An 18917-nucleotide genomic window follows, 5' to 3' on the forward strand; every position below is an offset into this window, starting at 1 on the left:
GACTGAATACATACTCCAGGTATAATTAAGTGTCTAAGACTTAAGGACAAAGCTCTCTTTCACCTAGAGTATTCGCTCCAGAAATATGGAGGCTGTATCCAGTCTTGGGCATATTATTGCTCACTTACCTCTATATATGGCAACTGGTAGAGTGAGTATTTGTATCAGAAATCTTAGAATTATCTTTGTATAATATTAAATTTTACAAATTTATCTGCAATCCACTTATTCCTACCATTATTGCTCCTTCCAGGAACCTAGACACTCTCCTTGGGTGGTCTCAGGAATCTTTTCAACATAATTATTTCTGAAGAAAAGGCAATTTTGCTTTGAGCATTACGACACATACATGGTTCTGCCTTATTTTATTAAACAGCTCTTGAAGTATTTCATTCTTGGTTGAAGGTAGAAGATATCCACATTGGTTTGAGGGGTGTTGTTATCTTCAGAAGTCTTTTTGTAAATCTAAAATAAAATAGATTTTTATCAAAGGATAGTGAAGGAAAACAAAACAAAGCCTGTTTATTTTCACTTTCTGATTTGCTTAATGCTTCCATTAAATTCACATCATGCATAAAGATTTGCTTTCACATTTGCTGAAGCCCACATTGTAGGCTGAGCTAGCACAGAACAAGAATACAAAGGACTTAATATGGCCAGTTGGAATGGCAGCTTCAACAAGGCTTTCCAAGTTCACAGTCATCGTTGTTCATTCAATAGGCACATATTTGAGTGTCTGCTATGACTAGAGCATTATCTTAGTCACTACTCTTTAACCCACACACATTTTATTCAAAATGAAGTGGAAAGGGAGTTTGCATTTCTTTAACGTTGCCACAGTGTTCTGTGGTATCTATCAATCTCTTCAATAATATCCACTGCTGATTTTTTTCCTTTTGGCTTACACACATGCTCAGGACTCTCCTATTTAAAGAACTCTTCCTTTGACACTGCTTATCCTCTTAGCACCTCCATCTAGTTCCTATATCCAAAAGGATTTTATCAGTTCCCTACTGCATTTGACCCTTGATAATCTTCTGAAACTTTCCTTTCCCCTGGCTTCTGTGACTCTTTTACTTCCATCTTTCATCTCTCCACTTCCAAATCATTACCAAGTCTCAAGGATGGCCCCAGTATTTGCACCTTATGGAGCTCTCCAGTGTTGCTGTCCTAATGGTAATAGCCCATTTGGTCTCTTGGGCTCTATTCTATCCCTAGATGTATTGTTGCTAGATTTATCTTTCTAAATAAAACTACATATCATGGCACTCTCTTCCTCTAAAACCTTTAATAGCTTCCCTGTCCCAAACTCCTAAGACTGTATGGAATTCAAGGCCATCTGTACTCTGGCTTCCCATCTGCTTCTTCAGATTTCTATCCCATCACTTCCTGACACATCTCTTTCCAGATTAGCTGTACTACTCAATGGCCTCCAGAGTGACCCAATGCTTTCCTGCCTCTATGCCTTTGCTCCTGCTGTTCCTTCAAGAATGAACCACCTGTCTTCTTTTTCTACTCCTGTACTCTTATCTCATCAAATCTCTGCTTGTAGAAATTTTACTCATGCCTCAAGGCATGGTATTTTGGCATTGGGGATTAGAATTTGTATAGCAGCTCACTGGAAAGAGTTCAGATACCACCCCTTTCATATGAAATCTTCTCTGGTTCTCTCAATGAGATGAGATCTCTTTCTCAGCATTTTCTTGGCATCTTTGTTTTGTACCAGTTAGTACTTCCAATAGGCAGGGAGGCAAGGTAGGGAATTCATCTTTGTATAATTCATCTTTGTCTCCCTCATAGTACCTCAGAAAATAGAAGGAGTTGAATGAATATGTGTTGAATTGAATTAAGGAAGCTCAATTTTCAAAAACCCTAAGGATAGTAATATAATCACTAACTTTTTTTGGGAGAGCAAAGACCAGAGCTCTAGAACTGCTCACTTGCTGGATGCTTTAAACTACCCATGCTAAGATCCAAACAGCTAAAAGGGAAAGGTGTACAGTCTTACCACTCTTCTTGAGAAGTTCTCCTTTTCGGGATTTATCCAGGTTTTCAAGAAACTGTTCAAAAACTTTTACATAAGGAGCTAGGCTGGTCTTCTTATAATCTAATTTATGAAGACATGCATTATAATTAGTGTTTTGGCAGCAGGAATAACAGGAAAGTATAACTTTAAGTTTCTTGTAAGAATTCTCTAGAACAATGCTGTGAGAAATGTGTAATTTTAAACACTTTAGTAGCCACTTTAAAAAGGTGAAATTAAGGGCCAGCCCTGTGGCCAAGGGGTTAAGTTTGTGTGCTAATCGGGAGCCCAGGGTTTCCCCAGTTCAGATCCTGGGCGTGGACCTAGCACCACTTATCAAGCCATGCTGAGGTGGTGTCCCAAATAGCAGAACTAGTAGGACCTACAACTAGGATATACAACTATGTCCTGGGGGGCTTTGGGGAGAAGAAGGGAGAAAATAAGAAAGATTGGCAACAGATGTTAGCTCAGGGCCAATCAAAAAAAAAAAGTGAAGATAATTTTAATATATTTTATTTAACCCAGGATATCTAAATTATCACTTCAACATGTAATAAAAATGGAAATATTGTACTTTCTCTTTCATACTGTCTTTGAAATCTAGCATTTTGTAGTTAAAGTACACCTCAATTTAGATGTATATCATCAGAAATATCTGATTCATATTTACATATAAATTATAAAATATACAGTTGAAAAAGTAGGCTCATATATCCAAGCTTTCCAAATATACTTAAAAGTTTTCCAATGATTGAATTGAGTGTCAGTTTTTAAATTTAAATTAATTAAGATTAAATTAAAAAAAATCAGTTCCTTTGTTATATTAGCTACATTTCAAGTGCTTAATATCCCCATGCGGCTAGTGTATTAGACAATGCTGCTCTAAAACTGCCAAACCACACGCACATATCTACTCTAGTAGTCAGGACCTCTAATATTAGATTAATATAACCTATTGCTATGTGTTAAGTCTCACCCAACATTCTTTTCTTTAAAAATTGTGGCTTCAATAATAAATAGCTTTGCCAACAGAGCAAAACATTAAAAATGTGAAGTCAGGGCCATGCCTTTTGAGACTATTAGAAATTTATAGTCACAGTGCATGAAGAACAGGTATTCTTTGATTTATAGTCTAAACATGTACATAATAAAATTTTGAATACAGAATCTTAATCATCCATTTAATTACATAATCTATAATTAATAGCCAATAAGGGAAGAAAATCTGAGAACAGGATGAGATTTGGATTTTGGTATTTTGTTATGTCTGCATGGAATTAAGAGTCCTCATAATAGTTCACGGAAGAGTAAAAAAAACACTATACTTTAAAATAAAGTTTTAGTAAATGTTATCTGACTTACTTGGGACTGGAATATCTGAACTGTGGCAGTTATGAAGGTACATTATAACTTTGTCCTACATTTTCATATATGAATTTTCTTATAATAAATAAACTCATACCAAAAAAAGGTTAGTTTGGGATCAACCACGTAGTACTTTGAAGCTTTAATGCAAGATTGTAAGCTCCTTAGATGTAGGTCTGTATGTTTGTTTCACCACTGTGGAATATATAATAGGCACTCAATAATTATTTAAACAGATATTTACTAACTGCCTATTATATGTTAAGTACTATGCTAAATTCTAAAAAAGTCTAAGCCATACTACTTGGTCTCAAGAAGTTTTCAAATGAATTGGAAACACAAATTCTTATGTAGTAATAGAAAATAATATATAATTAAAGGCAAAAACGGCATATGGATAATTAGGAGTCCAAAGAATTGCCCAATCAGTGTTGAGGTGGCTATGAACTGGGTCTTAGAAAAAAGATATAATCAGATAGAGAGGAGAGTGGAGAACATTCCAGGATTTGGGAAGTAGAAGGGAAGGAATAAATGGTACTAATGTGAAAAAGGGCAACGGCTTAAAATCACAGAAACTAAAGAGATAATAAGGAACTTACATCTCACCTATTCCAACCTCCCATTTCCTCTATAGCATCCCTGACTGACTGAAGGCAATATATTAGCCTATTTACGAATACTTGAAATGATAGGCACTGCAGTGTATTTTTGAACAGGAATATTTATTAGGAAATTTCTCCTTATAAGGAACCAAAACTTGCTTCCTTTAAATGTCTGAACAAACGAAAAAGATGTCCACAAAGAGACATTACACTCAAAGAATTGTGTTAAAGTAATATAAGTTTTGCACTTTTTAAAAAAAGAGTTAAATGGTACCAACAGGTTTATAATGAATGGAAAAAAGAGCAGTCCTTGCCCTAATTCTAACCTCTCCATCCTCTTGCATAGCAACCACTTTTTCTTCTCTAGCACCTACTTCTAACTATTGAACACTTCCATTGTTATTTAGAAATCTGAGGCCATTCTTCTTAGGTCTGTGGCTTTTTTAGGGGGAGGGGTAGTAGGAAGGGGTCTGAAAGCTCTTCAGATCTTTTCTTAATTCTTACTGTTCTGAAATTTCAAAATGATGTGCCTTGGTGTAGGTCTGTTTTCATATTATGCTGAGTCCTTTCAATCAAGGACTCATTTCTGAGATGTTTTCCTATATAATTTCTCCTCCTTTTTATTTGTTCTTTTTCTAAAACTCCATAGTCAGATATTTGACCTCCTGAAACAGACCTCTAATTTTCTTTATCTTTTTCCTCCTTAAAACAACCACAACAACAAACTTGTCTTTTTTGTACTACTTTCTGGGAAATCTCAACTTTTCTTTTCTGACCCTTCCATTGAATTTTTTTTTCTCCCGAGGAAGATTCACTTGGAGCTAACATTTGTTGCCAGTCTTCCTCTATTTTGTATGTGGGCCACTGTCACAGCATGGCCACCAATGAGTGGTGTAGGTCCATGCCTGGGAACGGAACTTGGGCCTTTGAGTAAAGTGCACCAAACTTAACCACTAGGCCCCAGGGCTGGTCCCTCCATTGAATTTTTTTGTTCTAATGGTTATGTTTTTGATTTTTAAGACCTCTTGCTTGTTGTCTGAGTGTTTCTTTTTCATAGCATTATGATCTTGCTTCCTGGATGCACTATCTTTTTTTTTTATTTTTTAAGATTTTTTTTTTTTTAAATTTTTTTCCTTTTTCTTCCCAAAGCCCCCCAGTACATAGTTGTATATTCTTCGTTGTGGGTCCTTCTAGTTGTGGCATGTGAGATGCTGCCTCAGCGTGGCTTGATGAGCAGTGCCATGTCCGTGCCCAGGATTCGAACCAACGAAACACTGGGCCGTCTGCAGCACGAACTTAACCACTCAGCCGCAGGGCCAGCCCCTGGATGCACTATCTTTTATTCTCTGACGATATTCGTTTTTTAAAAAAAAGCTTTCCTTTGTTTCTTGCATTGTCTGTTTTCCCTGAGTTCCTTTTTCCAGGTTATTCTGATTTTTCATGTTGGAGACTTATTCAGATATTTTAAACAGAATACGTAATCACTCTACAAACATTAATAGTGGAATGTACTATGTTTAGGTATTATGGTAGAGCTGGAATAGATGAAGTGATATTTGAGCTTGGGTTTTGAAAGAAGGGTAGCAACATTTGACCGAAAAGGTCAATCAGAGATCACAGACCTGCACTGTCTATTCCAGTTGTCACTAGCCACATGTGGCTATTTAAATTAAAATTAAATGAAATTAAAAATCTAGTCTCACATTTGAAGTGATCAAAAGCCACATGTGGCTAGTGACTACATGTTGGGGAGCGCATAACATTTCCATCATCACAGAAAGTATTACTGGACTCTGTTGCTATTGAGCGTCTCCTGGGTATTGGTATAAGATTTGACTTCCATTAGCAGGAAGATTTATAAGTCCCTTAGCTCCTTCAAATTCTTGAATATACAATTCAATTATAGTTTTGACATATATTTACCATAACACTCATCTGGATACATCCAAAACAAAGAACAAGGGGGCTAGCCCCGTGGCCAAGTGGTTAAGTTCTCGTGCTCTGCTGCAGCGGCCCAGGGTTTTGCCAGTTCAGATCCTGGGCATGGACATGGCACTGCTCATCAGGCAACGCTGAGGCAGCATCCCACATGCCACAACTAGAAGGACCCACAACTAAAAAAAAATATACAACTTTGTGTCGGGGGGCTTTGGGGAGAAAAAGGAAAAATAAAATGTTTTAAAAAACAAAAACAAAAAACTCCACAAAGAACAGAAGTACTGCATACATAGTAATTGTTAAATAAATAGCTGTGAATCTAAGACTATGAGATTCAAACAACTATTAACACCAAATGACCACTTAATTGTACAATACAGATCCTGGCATATAGATGTTGCTTAGTAAATATCTGCTGAGTCAAATTAGATTCAACAGCACCATTTGGGCAATTGATGAAGACAGGACAGAAGCAATGCTATAACATTATTTGTTACTGAGCTGGTTTCAGGATAAACATTGATCCCCTCTGGGCTGAATCCAAGGAGAATTAATTACTGGAGTGACAGAAGGATGTCTATATAAAAAGCTTATGTTAAAGTGACACTTCCATATATCAACCTACCTCTGGTTCTATGTTTGATGTCAGATTCAGCTTGGTTCTCCTCTTTTTCCGCTTCACTAGTGAAAATGGCATCCAATTCATGGCAGATAGAGCTACAAATAATAGAATAAGAGAATTTTAAAGCTGGTTCTTGGTCAACATTACCCAGTGTATGACAGCGTGTGAATCCTACAAGATTTTCTGTGATAAAATTATGTGGCCAACTAAATTCGGGATATTCTAAAAACCATAATCTCTTCTGGGAGTTTTCCACACACATTAGCCTATTAAAGGCTGGGAAATCTTGCAGTAAAGAACTTTTAATCTGTTTAAGTCAGCAGTTCCCAAACTTATTTGAACTTAAAATCTTTTCCTTGCATAACAGCAGCTGAAAAACTTGTGTTCTGTGGAACTCACTAGCAAATGTTCTCCTAGGGCATCATCAATAGCCTCAGAAGAGCTGGAAGGGATCTAATCCAATCTACTTCACATTCAGAACAACAGTTGCAAACAAGAAAGGAGTCAACAATGATCTGGAACATACCTTATGGTTGGAACAGCAAATGGATCAAACTGATCCACTTTCTGTAAATCAATAGGCACAGAAATGCGACCTGCAAGAACCAAAAGTTATACACTGATGATTGTGGAATACCAATCATTATAGGCTGTCTCCTATGACTTATTTTTGGCTAAAATTTTAATCTAAGACTTATCTGTTAAAAACAATATTTAGAAATATAAATGAAAAATACTTTTACATTAGCCGTGCCCTTTATTTCTCTGAAAAAATGACCAAAAAATAAGCGTGAAAGACTTGAGCTATTACCTAGTTGCTCTTTACTTTTATTTCTATCTCCGTCTTCCTAATATCCTCCTGTATTTAAGTAGAGAACAACCTCAAATTTAGTGAGTCCTGAAAATGGAATAAAATTCTTGGAAATAATTCCTTTAATTATCTTGGTTTGTCTGCTGAGATCAAAACAGACACCTATATGTTCGGCATCTTTACAAAGCATTTTGGAAATAAAATAGGTAACACCATACTACCCTTTTACAGTTCTCCACACTGGGACACCACATAAAATTCATCACATCTCAAAAATGAGATATTGACTCTAAAGAATGTGAGGTGGGTAACAAGTAAAATAATTAAGGGAATTTGGAGTTGCTGTTTGTAGACAAAGCAAAAAGACTACAGCTACTTAAGGGGAAAACGATATAATCAAATGTTTACAGTCACGAATGAACATTATTATTTACCCAAACCTTGAATATTAGAATAAGGGGATACCCACTGAAGCTTTGGAATTAAGCTTAAAATAAATACTAAGAAATATTAAGCTTATTACTAAAAGAAGCTAAAATCACACAGTTGACAGGTTTGAAAAGGGGCTATATAAATCTATGCCCTACAGAGTCACTGTAGATTATTAAAGGAAACTACACAATTCGGGAGAACTGAATATGTGACAGACACTTTTCTAAGCTCTTTACAATTTAGATCTTCACAATAACTCATTGAGGTAGGTACTGTTATCTCCATTTTACAGATGAGAAAACCAAGGCACAGAGAGTAGTTTGCCTCACATCCCACAGCAAGCGGCAGAGCTGGACTGTGGACACTACCAAGGACAACTATATACTTCTGTGTTATGTCCCTTGGTTGGATGGAGCAAAGTTGATGCCAATATAACCACTTTTATATTTATTTTAAAGTCCGTTTCAGTCCATCAAATCTTACCTAAGAGAAATGTGAAAGAGGAAAACTAAAACTACTGAAAAAGAACTGAGGGAGGCAGCAGAGGATTTTGAGTGTTAAGAGCTGAACTCTGTTCCCAGCTCTGACACAACTGGTTTTAAGACTGTGGAGAAGTCACTTGAATCTCCTGGGCCACTGTCTTCTCTTCTGTACAGTGAGCACTGTCGTGTGATTTCTCAGTTCCTCTCCAACTCTGATTCTCACACTGAACCTCAGAAACCCAACTGAGAATTATTTACATGGTGGAAACTCATCTGGTAGCTACTAATCAACAATTAAAAATAAATAAATTTAGGTATTAGCTGATAGAAAAATTCCTCAACTTTTAATATCTCAGCCATCATATGTATTCACACCCAGCGATATGCTGACTAAAACAAAAAATAACTTGCATTTTTCTTTTAGTTTTCTTTCCATTCTTTACACAGTACCTGTTTTCGGATGAACACTGAAAGGGCTCTTCAGTAAATGATTGATTCCTTTGCTAACGTTGATATCCAGCCGTGGAAAACAGTACTGGAGCATAATCTCCCACTCAAGCCAGGGTCCACATTTCTCATTTTTGATGTTACTCTGAAAGCAGATGCAAGTCCGGCATGAGGGGATCAGTAGGAACTTCTAAAGCTTTCTTTAAAAGTGGTTAAAAAATGATCTTCAACCATCTTTAACTTCCTCAGCCAAACAAGTAGAATTTAATTAAGAATTGCAGCATTGTATGTGTGATACAGATTTCAGTGGAACATACCGGACATTGGCTGGCTGCCTTCTTCAAATACTCCCAACGCTGAAGTGAACTGTGATGCTTTTGGAAGTTCTGTTGAAGGTCATTATGCATTGGTGATGGGTCTTAATTAAGGAACACACTCATTTAGGGCACATCAGTGAACAACTTATTTTCAGTATGTATTACCACAAGGATATCTTAAGTTTATATAGAAAGTAATTATTGTTTTCTAAAATGCAAATATTAAATTTAAACACATTTCCTTAAATTCCCCTGTAAAAGTACAGTAGTGCTATGACAGAAAGAATGCCAAAATAACTATATAGTTTAACGTAAAACCTTTCCCTGGTTGGCACATATTTCAAGTAAATGATCCAGCATTCTTTAAATAGCCATTAAGAGAAGTGAGCTGTGAGGACAAGCAGATGGAGGCCAGAAGAGGTCCTAGTGGAGGAGAGACAGCGGCCATGGCTGAACACTTCAAAGAAGCAAGTACGTGTCTTGTCTGCATGACTTATCTTGAAAAACCCGTGTCCTGAAATATGGCGTGTCTGCTGCCTCCAGTGCATCAATTCACTGCAGAAGGAGCCTGATGGGGAGGGTTTATTGTACCCCTTCTGCTCTGTAGTCTCTCAGAAGGTCGTGAGGCTTGGTAGCCCGCTGCGGGTGCTGGTTTCAAAGATCAAGGAGTTAGAGCCCGAGCTGAGAGCTGTTCTCCAGATGAACCCGAGAATGCACAAGTTCCAAGGAAATACAAGAAAAGGCCCAGAATGTAATTGCCTCTTTAACAACAGTAAATGAGGAAGATAATTTCAAAAGAAGGAAAAAGAAACAAAATTTTAATATTTCAGTGTTATTCTGCACGGATCTGACCTTGGATGTTGACACAGCCAACAACCCCCTCATCATCTGTGAGCACCTGAGGAGTGTCTGCTGTGGGCATTTCAAACAGTATTGTATGAATAAACAGACCTGGGGCCATAAACAGCAAGTGTTGTGGACCTTAAACTCATGAGAATGACCAGCCTACAAATCATCTGCTGATGATCACTGTGAACAAACTTTGGAGTGGTTCTGAAAAAGTGAAAGAGCCTGAAGGAAAATGTCCAATGGGAAACATAGTGATGCACCTTGGAGTGTCCTTTCCACCCACGATTACCACTTTCATTCTAAACTTATTCTCCCACAGGAACATAGAAAACTTTCTCTACCTTCTGCTTAGCTGCTCATGTAGACCTGCTGGATAATTGCCAAGAGTTGTCACTAATCACCAGAAGTGGCTGAGGGGGATTTACATGGGGGATAAGATTTTCACTTAATTAGAGATGCCCCAAACTCTCCATGCAGATAGTGTCACCAATACTGCAAATGACAAGAAAATGGCACCTCTGTGGGGAGATCAGGTCCAGGAAGCCTGTGTCTGTAACTGTGGCACATTCTGATTGACACTTCCCTGCACAGAGCTCTGGAGCAAAGATCAGGCAGTTTTCAATGTATCAGGAAGAGAGAAGATAAGGAGGGAACAAACAAAGAGGTATGAATTCATTTTGAGATGAAGGAAGAGAATAAAGTATGGTGAATGAGGATGACTTAAGTGTCCATGAGGAACTGACAGTCAAGTGGAGCTGGAGTTTGAGAAGGAGCAAGCACCCAAGGTGGGAAGAAGATGGGAATTCCGTGAAGAAAGAACATGTATTTCCGCATAAAGTAGAAATATGTTTCTTGTGCTGCCAGTGGAAATAAAGTCAGCCTGGCTCATCTAGTGAGTAAACTGAGAAGATCCCAGTGAGGTGGGAATGCAACTGGGTGCCCGCCTAAGCATTTTATTGTATTCCTCACCTTCATGCCAGTGGTAAATGATAAAAACAAAACATTAACAGTAAAAATAAATAAATAGCCATTAATTCTAGGAGGATCAACTTCCAAAACGTGGAAGTTTACTTACGAAATGGTCTCCTTTCTCATTGTATTGCAGACTGGAAATACAAAAATGCAGAAATACAGGAGATGTTTTGTATAAAAAAGATTAAACTTATAAGAATAAGTATATGAGAAATGTAGGGAGAACACACTTATAATATCATAGATCAATATAAGTACCTCACATAGAAATGGTCTTGAGAAAGGATATTTTCAGGAACAAGGGCTAAAATCTTATCCCAGCTTTCTTTATTTTCAAGAATATCTTGACCCACCAAGGCATATCCTTCAAAGTATTTTTTTATTATGCTTATAGATTTTCTGTAGAAATAACAGTAACAAAGTCCCAACACTATTAGCAACACATACATCAGGTAGCTTTTGTTGCCATTTGGGAGGCTAGGGCTTATTTTCACTGAATTTCTGGAACGTAACTAGGTAAAATGAGAATAATATCCCTTCACAGTGTTATGAGAGTTAAATGAGACCCTCTAAGGGCAGAGAACCTAGCACAGTACCTGGTTAGAACAGATATTCAAGAAATGCTTACTTCTTAAACTCCACAACTTAAAAGGTTAATATCATAAATATGTAACAAGGGTAGAAAGCAACCAAATGAGGACAGCATCTTAATGCATTAGTAGAATGAGGGATACAGCCTACATTTTTTACTCTGAATTGCTTGCTTTAACATCTCAACAATTACATAATGCTTAGCAGTTTGCAAATAGACTTCATATCTACTGTCTCATGTCATCTTTGCCACATTACTTTCCTCATCGGTAAGTGGAGATACCATCATGTCTCTCATGAAGCTGTTGTGAAGACCCAGGAGAACATGTGTAAAGTACCTGTCATGAACACAGCAGCCTAAAATAGACACTCAATTAACTCTAGCTATCATTACTGTAAACTGCTAGCCCAGCAGAGAAAACTGATGACAAGGTAATTCTAAAAGCACGTAAAGGTAAATCAAACACAACTTAAACAGCATGGAGTCTTTCCCAACAGACCTGACAAAAGGGTGGACATTTTCACTTAGGTGAACTTTCTTTTTAACATCTTGACCACCCTGAAAAATAAACCATGGAAAAAGAACTTCATGTATGTTATGGAACATAAATTGAAATAATTAAAGAATTTCTCTAGTGCATTCTAAAGATACTGATTAAATTCTGTCGAAGTAGAGAAGCTCGGATGCTATTTATATAGTCTCAATACCTGTAACTTTCTGGGTTAACTCTACTTGACATAATTGAACTAGAAAACGAAACTAATCTTCCTTTTGCCACAAAGGGGGATACATTCAAAAATATGAAATATCTTAAAAAATGTAACTACTAGGATTTTAACTGATCTACTGGTAACATCATCTACCCTGGGATGTGGATGCTATAAAAGATAGTTTAACTTTGTTACTAAACACACCAGGCTTGCTAACATCTAGCAAACAAAGAAATGTAAATTATCATTAAGAAGATCTTACCTTTACAAGACTCAAATACTCAACTATCCCAGAACGTACTGCGGAGGACAATTTTCTAACTGATTCATCACAGACCCAACAATGAACACCTCTCCTTCCAGAATATACCCAGAGACGATGCTTAAATCCAAAGTCCTCTGAGGAGGGGAGAAATTTAAATAAGTTTTAAAACAAATCTGTAAAATCCTGATTCTTGCTTACTTCTTCAGCTTCATTTTTTTTTTTTTTTTGGTGAGAAAGATTCACCCCGAGCTAACATCCATTGCCAATTTTCCTCTTTTTGCTGAGGAGGATTCGCCCTGAGCTAACATCTGTGCTCATCTTCCTCTGTTTTGTATATGGGATGCCACCACAGCATGGCTTGATGAGCAGTGCATAGTCTGCGCCCAGGATCCGAACCTGTGAACCCCAGGCTGCCAAAGTGGAGTGTGTGAACTTAATCAACACACCACCAGGCCAGCCCCCAAGTCAGCTTCATTTTTTACCTCTTATTCACATGTAGCACCTTAACTATACTAACTCCTTTCAGGTTCCTGTTTATCCTGATCTCCCTGCCAAGAATTTCTTCATGCCTCAGCATTTCCATTTCTCTCCCTGACTAACTACCATTTATTCTTAAAGAATCAGTCTAGGGATCTTTAAAGAGTTAATAAATTTAAAGTGTTTAGAACAGTGCCTTGCACACAATAAGCCCCCTAGGTAAGAATTAGCTATTATTATGATCATTTCCATCCTTCTCATGATCTTTTCTAGGAAGCCTATTCTGACCTAGGCTCTTCCCATTCCTATGTGCACCCTTGCTGTTCTCTATCCCCATAGCACTCTGTGCATATTACTTAACACAATGTAATCCTCGATTTTCTTGTGTCTCCTACTTGAGGTAAGAATTGTTATCGTCCATATTTCTCTCATCTAGGACAGTACCTAGCACACAGAGTTGCTCAATAGATGACTGCATTGGGAAAAAGCTCACTGGTTTGATCAACAGCTTTATTAGAGTTTCAACTACAACATTATTCCAGTCTTTCATTTTCGTATCATATGTTGCAAGGAACCATGTTGGAAATCTATGAGATTTGATTATAAAATGGCATAGACAGACTAATATTCAGAGGAAAACAGATTCTTGCATTTGACCCCACTCAGACACTGCCGATACTTGCCCTTTAATGCTCGGTCGATGATGCGTATGGCCATGGTCATCAGGGTCCAGCACTTAGAACATATGTCTGCAGAACTGGAGCAGAGTCATCATTACTCACTGTCAGTAATACCACCCACCCTACCAGCAAGGCACACGGCGCTCACCTACAACATCTCCTCACATCGTCGTAGTCTGTCATGTCAATGTCAAACACCAGTTCTTTTTCCTGGGCCTGGAAAGCTCCCAGCTTCACTGTATTGTGTTGATTGGGCTACAAGTACAAAGTATCAATCAGTTTCTATAAGAGCTGCCATCGATGCTCATTTTCTACCCACGTGGAAAAATTGACCATAGAGAAGTGAAGAAACCACATAATTAAAGTTCATTATTTGGATCCTTTACATCCACCAGAATTGATGTAACTTTCATCTACTTGAAACAGGGTTTGATAAATACATATTACCATAAATATTTGGTTTTTTTCCAGTTCTGCTGAGATATAATTGACATATAACATTGTATAATTAAATATTTGTTGATCAATGGAAATCATAATAAAGCTTTTTTAAGTTTCTGATACAGAAAAGTACCTACAAATAACTAATGCCCTATTGCAAGGTGTTTTAAGGACCTTTAATTGTTACGGGACATATAAGTAACGGAAATTTATTTTAAATTTTTCAATAATTCAATAAAAATCTCTGCAATTAATCTGAACTGAGCCCATGTCCTCCTGTGAGGCTATGGACTATACCGTAAAGAAAGCTAACTGAATACAGATGCTTATTTTGCTCCCTCCAAACCTGCACAAAAATGATAGCAAAGGTTTTTTTTTTAAGAAAGGCCTAAGCCTTTTAAAAACGAACAAGAGAGGAGACACTACCACCACAGTTTTTATAAGGAGACCCATAAAAGCTGGATCTTAAGCTCTCAGGAAGGAAAGATAAGAAGCAACCCAATTTATACCTCAGAATCCCCAAAAGGCTCAGGAACAAGTGACAACGGATATCTCTGGAGTGAGTGAGTGTGAAGACCGGTTAAAAATCTATTTATCAAGCAGTTAGTTCGCCACATTCCTCCACTTACTCTGCAGAGCCAGGTGACTGCACTTCCATTTCCCTGGCAAAGACACCTGAATTATTGTCTGGAGAACATAAAACAGAGGGTCTCTGGACTGGGGAGTGGGGGGCAACAGGCACAGTTGAAGAAGGTTATACTGTACTGCTATTCAGGGGATTAATTAGACATTTACACGTGGAAGGGTGAGACCCAGGCCTCTCCCCTCACTTCTGTACCTTTCCACTGCCACCCCAGGCAGGAGACGGCAAGATTCATTTCTGAAGAATCTGACCAGCTGTGTCAGACACTGTTACATGCTCTAGGAACAGATCAGTAATCAAAACAAAGATCTCTATGCTAGTGGAGTGTTCCTTCTAGCAAAGATCTAGAGAAACTGACATCAGAGCTTCCCCTCAATAAAATGGCCCAGCCAGATCACCCTGTAGTAAAGACATCTCAGTCATGTGTGCAGAGCTTCCAATAGCTTCTAGTACTCTATTCTTAAATATAAGCGACAGGCAAGAGATTACCAGACATAATATGAAAGAGAGAGGGGAAACAATGGAAAAAAAAAGCAACTTAGAGAAAGCAGATGGTGCAAGAAAAGAAAACAAACTATCATTGACATCCTCAGATATAAGACATATCAATGAAAAAAGCACAGAGTACTCTAAAAACGTTCTTGGAAATTAAAATATAATAGCTGAAATGAAAACCTCTGAGAAAATTCCCCAGAAAGTACAGCAAAAGGACAAAGGAATAGAAAATAGCAGGGAAAAAAAATAGAATGAGAGGACCAATCCAAGACGCTTAACATCTGATTTTAGGATTTCTAGAGAGACCAGAGAAAATAGGTAGGGAAAAATCATATTAAAAAAAAAAAGAAGAAGAGGGGGCTGGCCCCGTGGCCTAGTGGTTAGTTCTGCATGCTCCACTTTGGCCGCCCAGGTTCACAGTTTGGATCCTGGGCACGGACCTAGTCCACTGATGAGCCATGCTGTGGAGGCATCCCACATACAGAATAGAGGAAGAGTGGCACAGATGTTAGTTTAGGACTAATCTTCCTCAGGCAAAAAAAGAGGAAGATGGGTAACAGATGTTAGCTCAGGGTGAATCTTCTTCACCAAAACCAAAACAGAAACAAAAACAAATTCCCAGAATTGAAGGATACAAGTTCATGATCATAAGGACCCATATCTAGCACAACATAGAAAAACAATATGCACCAAGGCACATCATTGTGAAATTTTAAAACATTAGGGACAGAAGGGATAGACAGAAAATCCTAAGAGCTTCCAGTTCCGACACAGCAGAACAAGAATCAGAATGCCATTAGCCTTCTTAACAGCCACACCAGAAACCAGAAGATAATGTAGCAATGTCTTCAAAATTCCGAGAGATTGATTTACAAACTGAACCACCTGTTAAGCATCAAGGTAGCATGAAGACATTTTCCAGACACAGGTGTCAAGCATTGTCTTCCCTTCACCTTTTCTCAGGAAGCTCCTGGAGGATCGGCTCCACCAACACAAGGAATAAACCAAAAAGAGAACATAGGATCTGGGCAACAAGGGATCCAACAAGGAGAAAGGTGAAAGGAAACCACAGTGATTACAAGACCATATTCATCCGTCAGGTCTAGAGAGCAATCAGTCCAGGTTGGAGGTGAGGAGGCTGCAGGAGAAATTTCTTCAGGATGAAACTGGCAAACTGCCTGATGGGTCTGAATACATTGGGAGGTTTAGACAATTTACAGAGTGTGGAGTTGAATTAGTGACCTACTTCTAATTTTTAGTCTAACAAACATATTAGGAGCATGTGGAATGGGAAGCTTGGATGTGTGGGGAGGGTTGGGGTGAGGTAAGGAAAGCTAACTCCTCATCTGCCTGAGTGGAAAGTCAATAGATAATGCTTAAAATGGAAAAATGGAAGAAATATAATCATGTCATTTAGAGACAAGGAGGCAAATGCTTCAAGAATCAGCTAAAAGAAAGTGGTTGCCTCTGGGGAGCAGAAAATAGGAGGAGTAGGAGGAGACCTTATTTTTTAAGGAAGACCTTAAAAAACAAGCTGTACAGATGCCTGTCTTGACCCTATAAAAAAATGAGACTTCTTCCCCTTCAGTGTTAGGGAGGACTACAGTGCCCCTTCTATAGAGACCCCACTTAATCTCCACGTCTAAAGAAGAGGAAACTTCTCCAAAGGACTTTTCCTGCCTGCCTTTTCTTACCTCCTCCCCCTTCCCCTGGGGTTTAGTCAGGAAACCTGGGTTCAGGTCCCAGCTGTATCATTTAGAAGTTATGTGGCCTTCGGCAAATTACTTAAGTCCTCCCTGCCTGTTTTCTCCTTTGTAAGAAGAATAACCAGGATTGATATGAAAACAAGATACACGACATATAAAAAAGCACCATACAAAAGCTATTAGCCCACGGGTCTACTTCCCCCCATGTGTGTATTTGTAAGGAGAGGACGAAGGGCTACTTTGGCATGTTCATTCCTTCAACAAGTATTCATGGTGTACTCTCTCTTCTAGGCGCTTAGAACATATGGGTGGCAGGGGGATGAGGGGAGCAGGTTGCTGTGGGCTTCAGTGAGTGAGGACTTGAAGGAGGCGAGGGAGGGAACCAAGAAGATATCTGGGGGACTGGGTACTCGGCAGTGGAAAGTGCTTGAGCAAGGGCCAGTGTGGCGGAGGTGGAACGAGTGAGGGAGAGAGGGGCCGTTACTCTGAGTGAAAAGGGGAGCCCCTGGAGAATGGTTTTGAGCAGAGGAATCAGAGCATCTGACTTGTTTTAAAAGGATCACTCTGGCTGCTGTGCTGAGAGTAGACTCTGGAGTCTACAGGAGCAAACTCTTAGGAAGTTTCCACAGTAATTCAGACGAGGGATGATGACGGTGGTAGCAGTGGTAGGATTTTAGATACTACTATGGTAGCGCTAAAGCGATGTCCTAATGGAACGGATTCAGGAGTGTGAGAGAAAGAGGAATCGAGCGGAACTCCAACGCTGGGAGAGAATGTAATTCTCTCTTAATTTCCTCCCTTAAATCATGCTGACTTCCTCATTTAATCTTTTGCCAGAAACTCAGCTTTTTTTTGTCCTACTGAGAATACAAGCACTTCCAAATGATTTCCAGTCAGTAATGTAGAGTATCACAGAACAAAAAACATAACAATGTACTTGCAAAAACAATTAAATAAAGTGTGGCTCTTCAACTAGAATAAACCCTAAAAAGTTTTCTCTCAAAACCTTAAGGGGACCAATGCATTTTCGGTTAAAAAACAAAACGAGATATATAAAACCGATTTCTCACTCTGTGGGAATACACCGCGCCTATGTCAATCTTGTAAGGATTCATTTTCTGCATCTCCTTTTCCAGATCACTCTGGTTGTTGAAGGATTGGTAGCGAATGTAAATATCATCTTTCAATGTGAAGGAAAATTCACGGTGTTGAAAGTAATTCTTTACCACTGCAAAATAAATGTATATTTTAAAATTAATTTGGCACTTTACTCAGCTCAGAGCACTGTAACATTAACCAATGAGACGATATTTTTAATGAGCCGCCTGTGGCCAGCACTGTGCTACACGCAAATAAACCCCCCCCAAAACCAAAGACAAGACCTAGTCCCTGACTGCAAGGGGCTTTTCATCCCGCATGTGATAGGGAACAGTAAAAACGAGGAAAAAGATGCAGAAATATTTCAAATACGTCACGCCAGCTCTCCCTCCCCGGCGGACACTCATGAAGCGGGCCGCGCAGAGCTCAGGACCTCTCCTCCTCCGGGAGCCGCCCCTCCGCCCCCGACGCAGATCGCGCTCCCGCCCCACCAACCCGCCCGGCGCCGGCCCCGCGGCAGGTAAACGCGGCGCCGACCGTGAGTCCGGCCGCGCAGTGCCCGGAGCCGCGGCTCCGCTGTTCTCGGCGTGGCCGCGAGCTGGGTGGGCATCATCTCCCCTCTCGGCCCATTTACCCTCCGAGGGGCTGGGGAGGGCTCGACATGACGCCTGAAGGCACCCGGCACAGAGCCTGGCGGCCGTGCTCCACGCTGTCGTTCCCAGGTACCCGTCCGGATCCTCCTCCCCTCCCCTCCGGACCCACTCCCGGCTCCCCGCCTCCATCACCTCCGCCATAGTTGAGCCAGCGATAGTACTGGGCGTAGGGAAAGAGCCTCCGGTAATAAAGCTTAAGCAGCTCGGGCAGCTCGGCGGGGTCAAACGGCTCCATCAACTCAAGCCAAGCAGGACGGCCGCAAGAATTGGCGGGAACCACACAGCCCGAGCCTCCGC

General features: G+C 39.4%; 2 protein-coding genes across 2 annotated transcripts in view; one reads left to right on the forward strand and one right to left on the reverse strand.

Annotated features, from left to right (window-relative positions):
* Nucleotides 1-348: 348 nt before the first annotated feature.
* On the reverse strand, nucleotides 349-18915 carry PRIM1 (DNA primase subunit 1). Its single transcript, XM_070621718.1, has 13 exons — nucleotides 18753-18915; nucleotides 17940-18097; nucleotides 13733-13839; nucleotides 13588-13661; nucleotides 12425-12561; nucleotides 11952-12010; nucleotides 11150-11259; nucleotides 9040-9131; nucleotides 8726-8867; nucleotides 7077-7146; nucleotides 6554-6645; nucleotides 2009-2107; nucleotides 349-465 (listed from the first exon to the last, which is right to left on the reverse strand). The coding sequence occupies exons 1-13, from the start codon at nucleotides 18853-18855 to the stop codon at nucleotides 446-448; spliced, it is 1263 nt and encodes a 420-aa protein (XP_070477819.1). The 5' UTR covers nucleotides 18856-18915; the 3' UTR covers nucleotides 349-445.
* LOC103545357 (17-beta-hydroxysteroid dehydrogenase type 6-like) overlaps nucleotides 18370-18917 on the forward strand; it is a 34313-nt gene continuing 33765 nt past the window's right edge. Inside the window, exon 1 of the mRNA XM_070621741.1 lies at nucleotides 18370-18689. Coding sequence (XP_070477842.1) covers nucleotides 18629-18689 — 61 coding nt within the window. The 5' untranslated portion in view covers nucleotides 18370-18628. The remainder of the gene's footprint in view (nucleotides 18690-18917) is intronic.

This window comes from Equus przewalskii, chromosome 5 (assembly GCF_037783145.1).
Source record: "Equus przewalskii isolate Varuska chromosome 5, EquPr2, whole genome shotgun sequence".
Classification (NCBI taxonomy): domain Eukaryota; kingdom Metazoa; phylum Chordata; class Mammalia; order Perissodactyla; family Equidae; genus Equus; species Equus przewalskii.

What these genes read in the sequence shown, in the direction of transcription:
- PRIM1 (XM_070621718.1), bottom strand. Translation starts at nt 18,855, where the DNA reads ATGGAGCCGTTTGACCCCGCCGAGCTGCCCGAGCTGCTTAAGCTTTAT. An exon ending in CTGGCTCAACTATGGCGGAG is followed by an intron (nt 18,098 to 18,752) that starts GTGATGGAGGCG and finishes TTTATTTTGCAG; the next exon opens with TGGTAAAGAATTACTTTCAA. An exon ending in TTTGCTGTTCCAACCATAAG is followed by an intron (nt 6,646 to 7,076) that starts GTATGTTCCAGA and finishes TATTATTTGTAG; the next exon opens with CTCTATCTGCCATGAATTGG.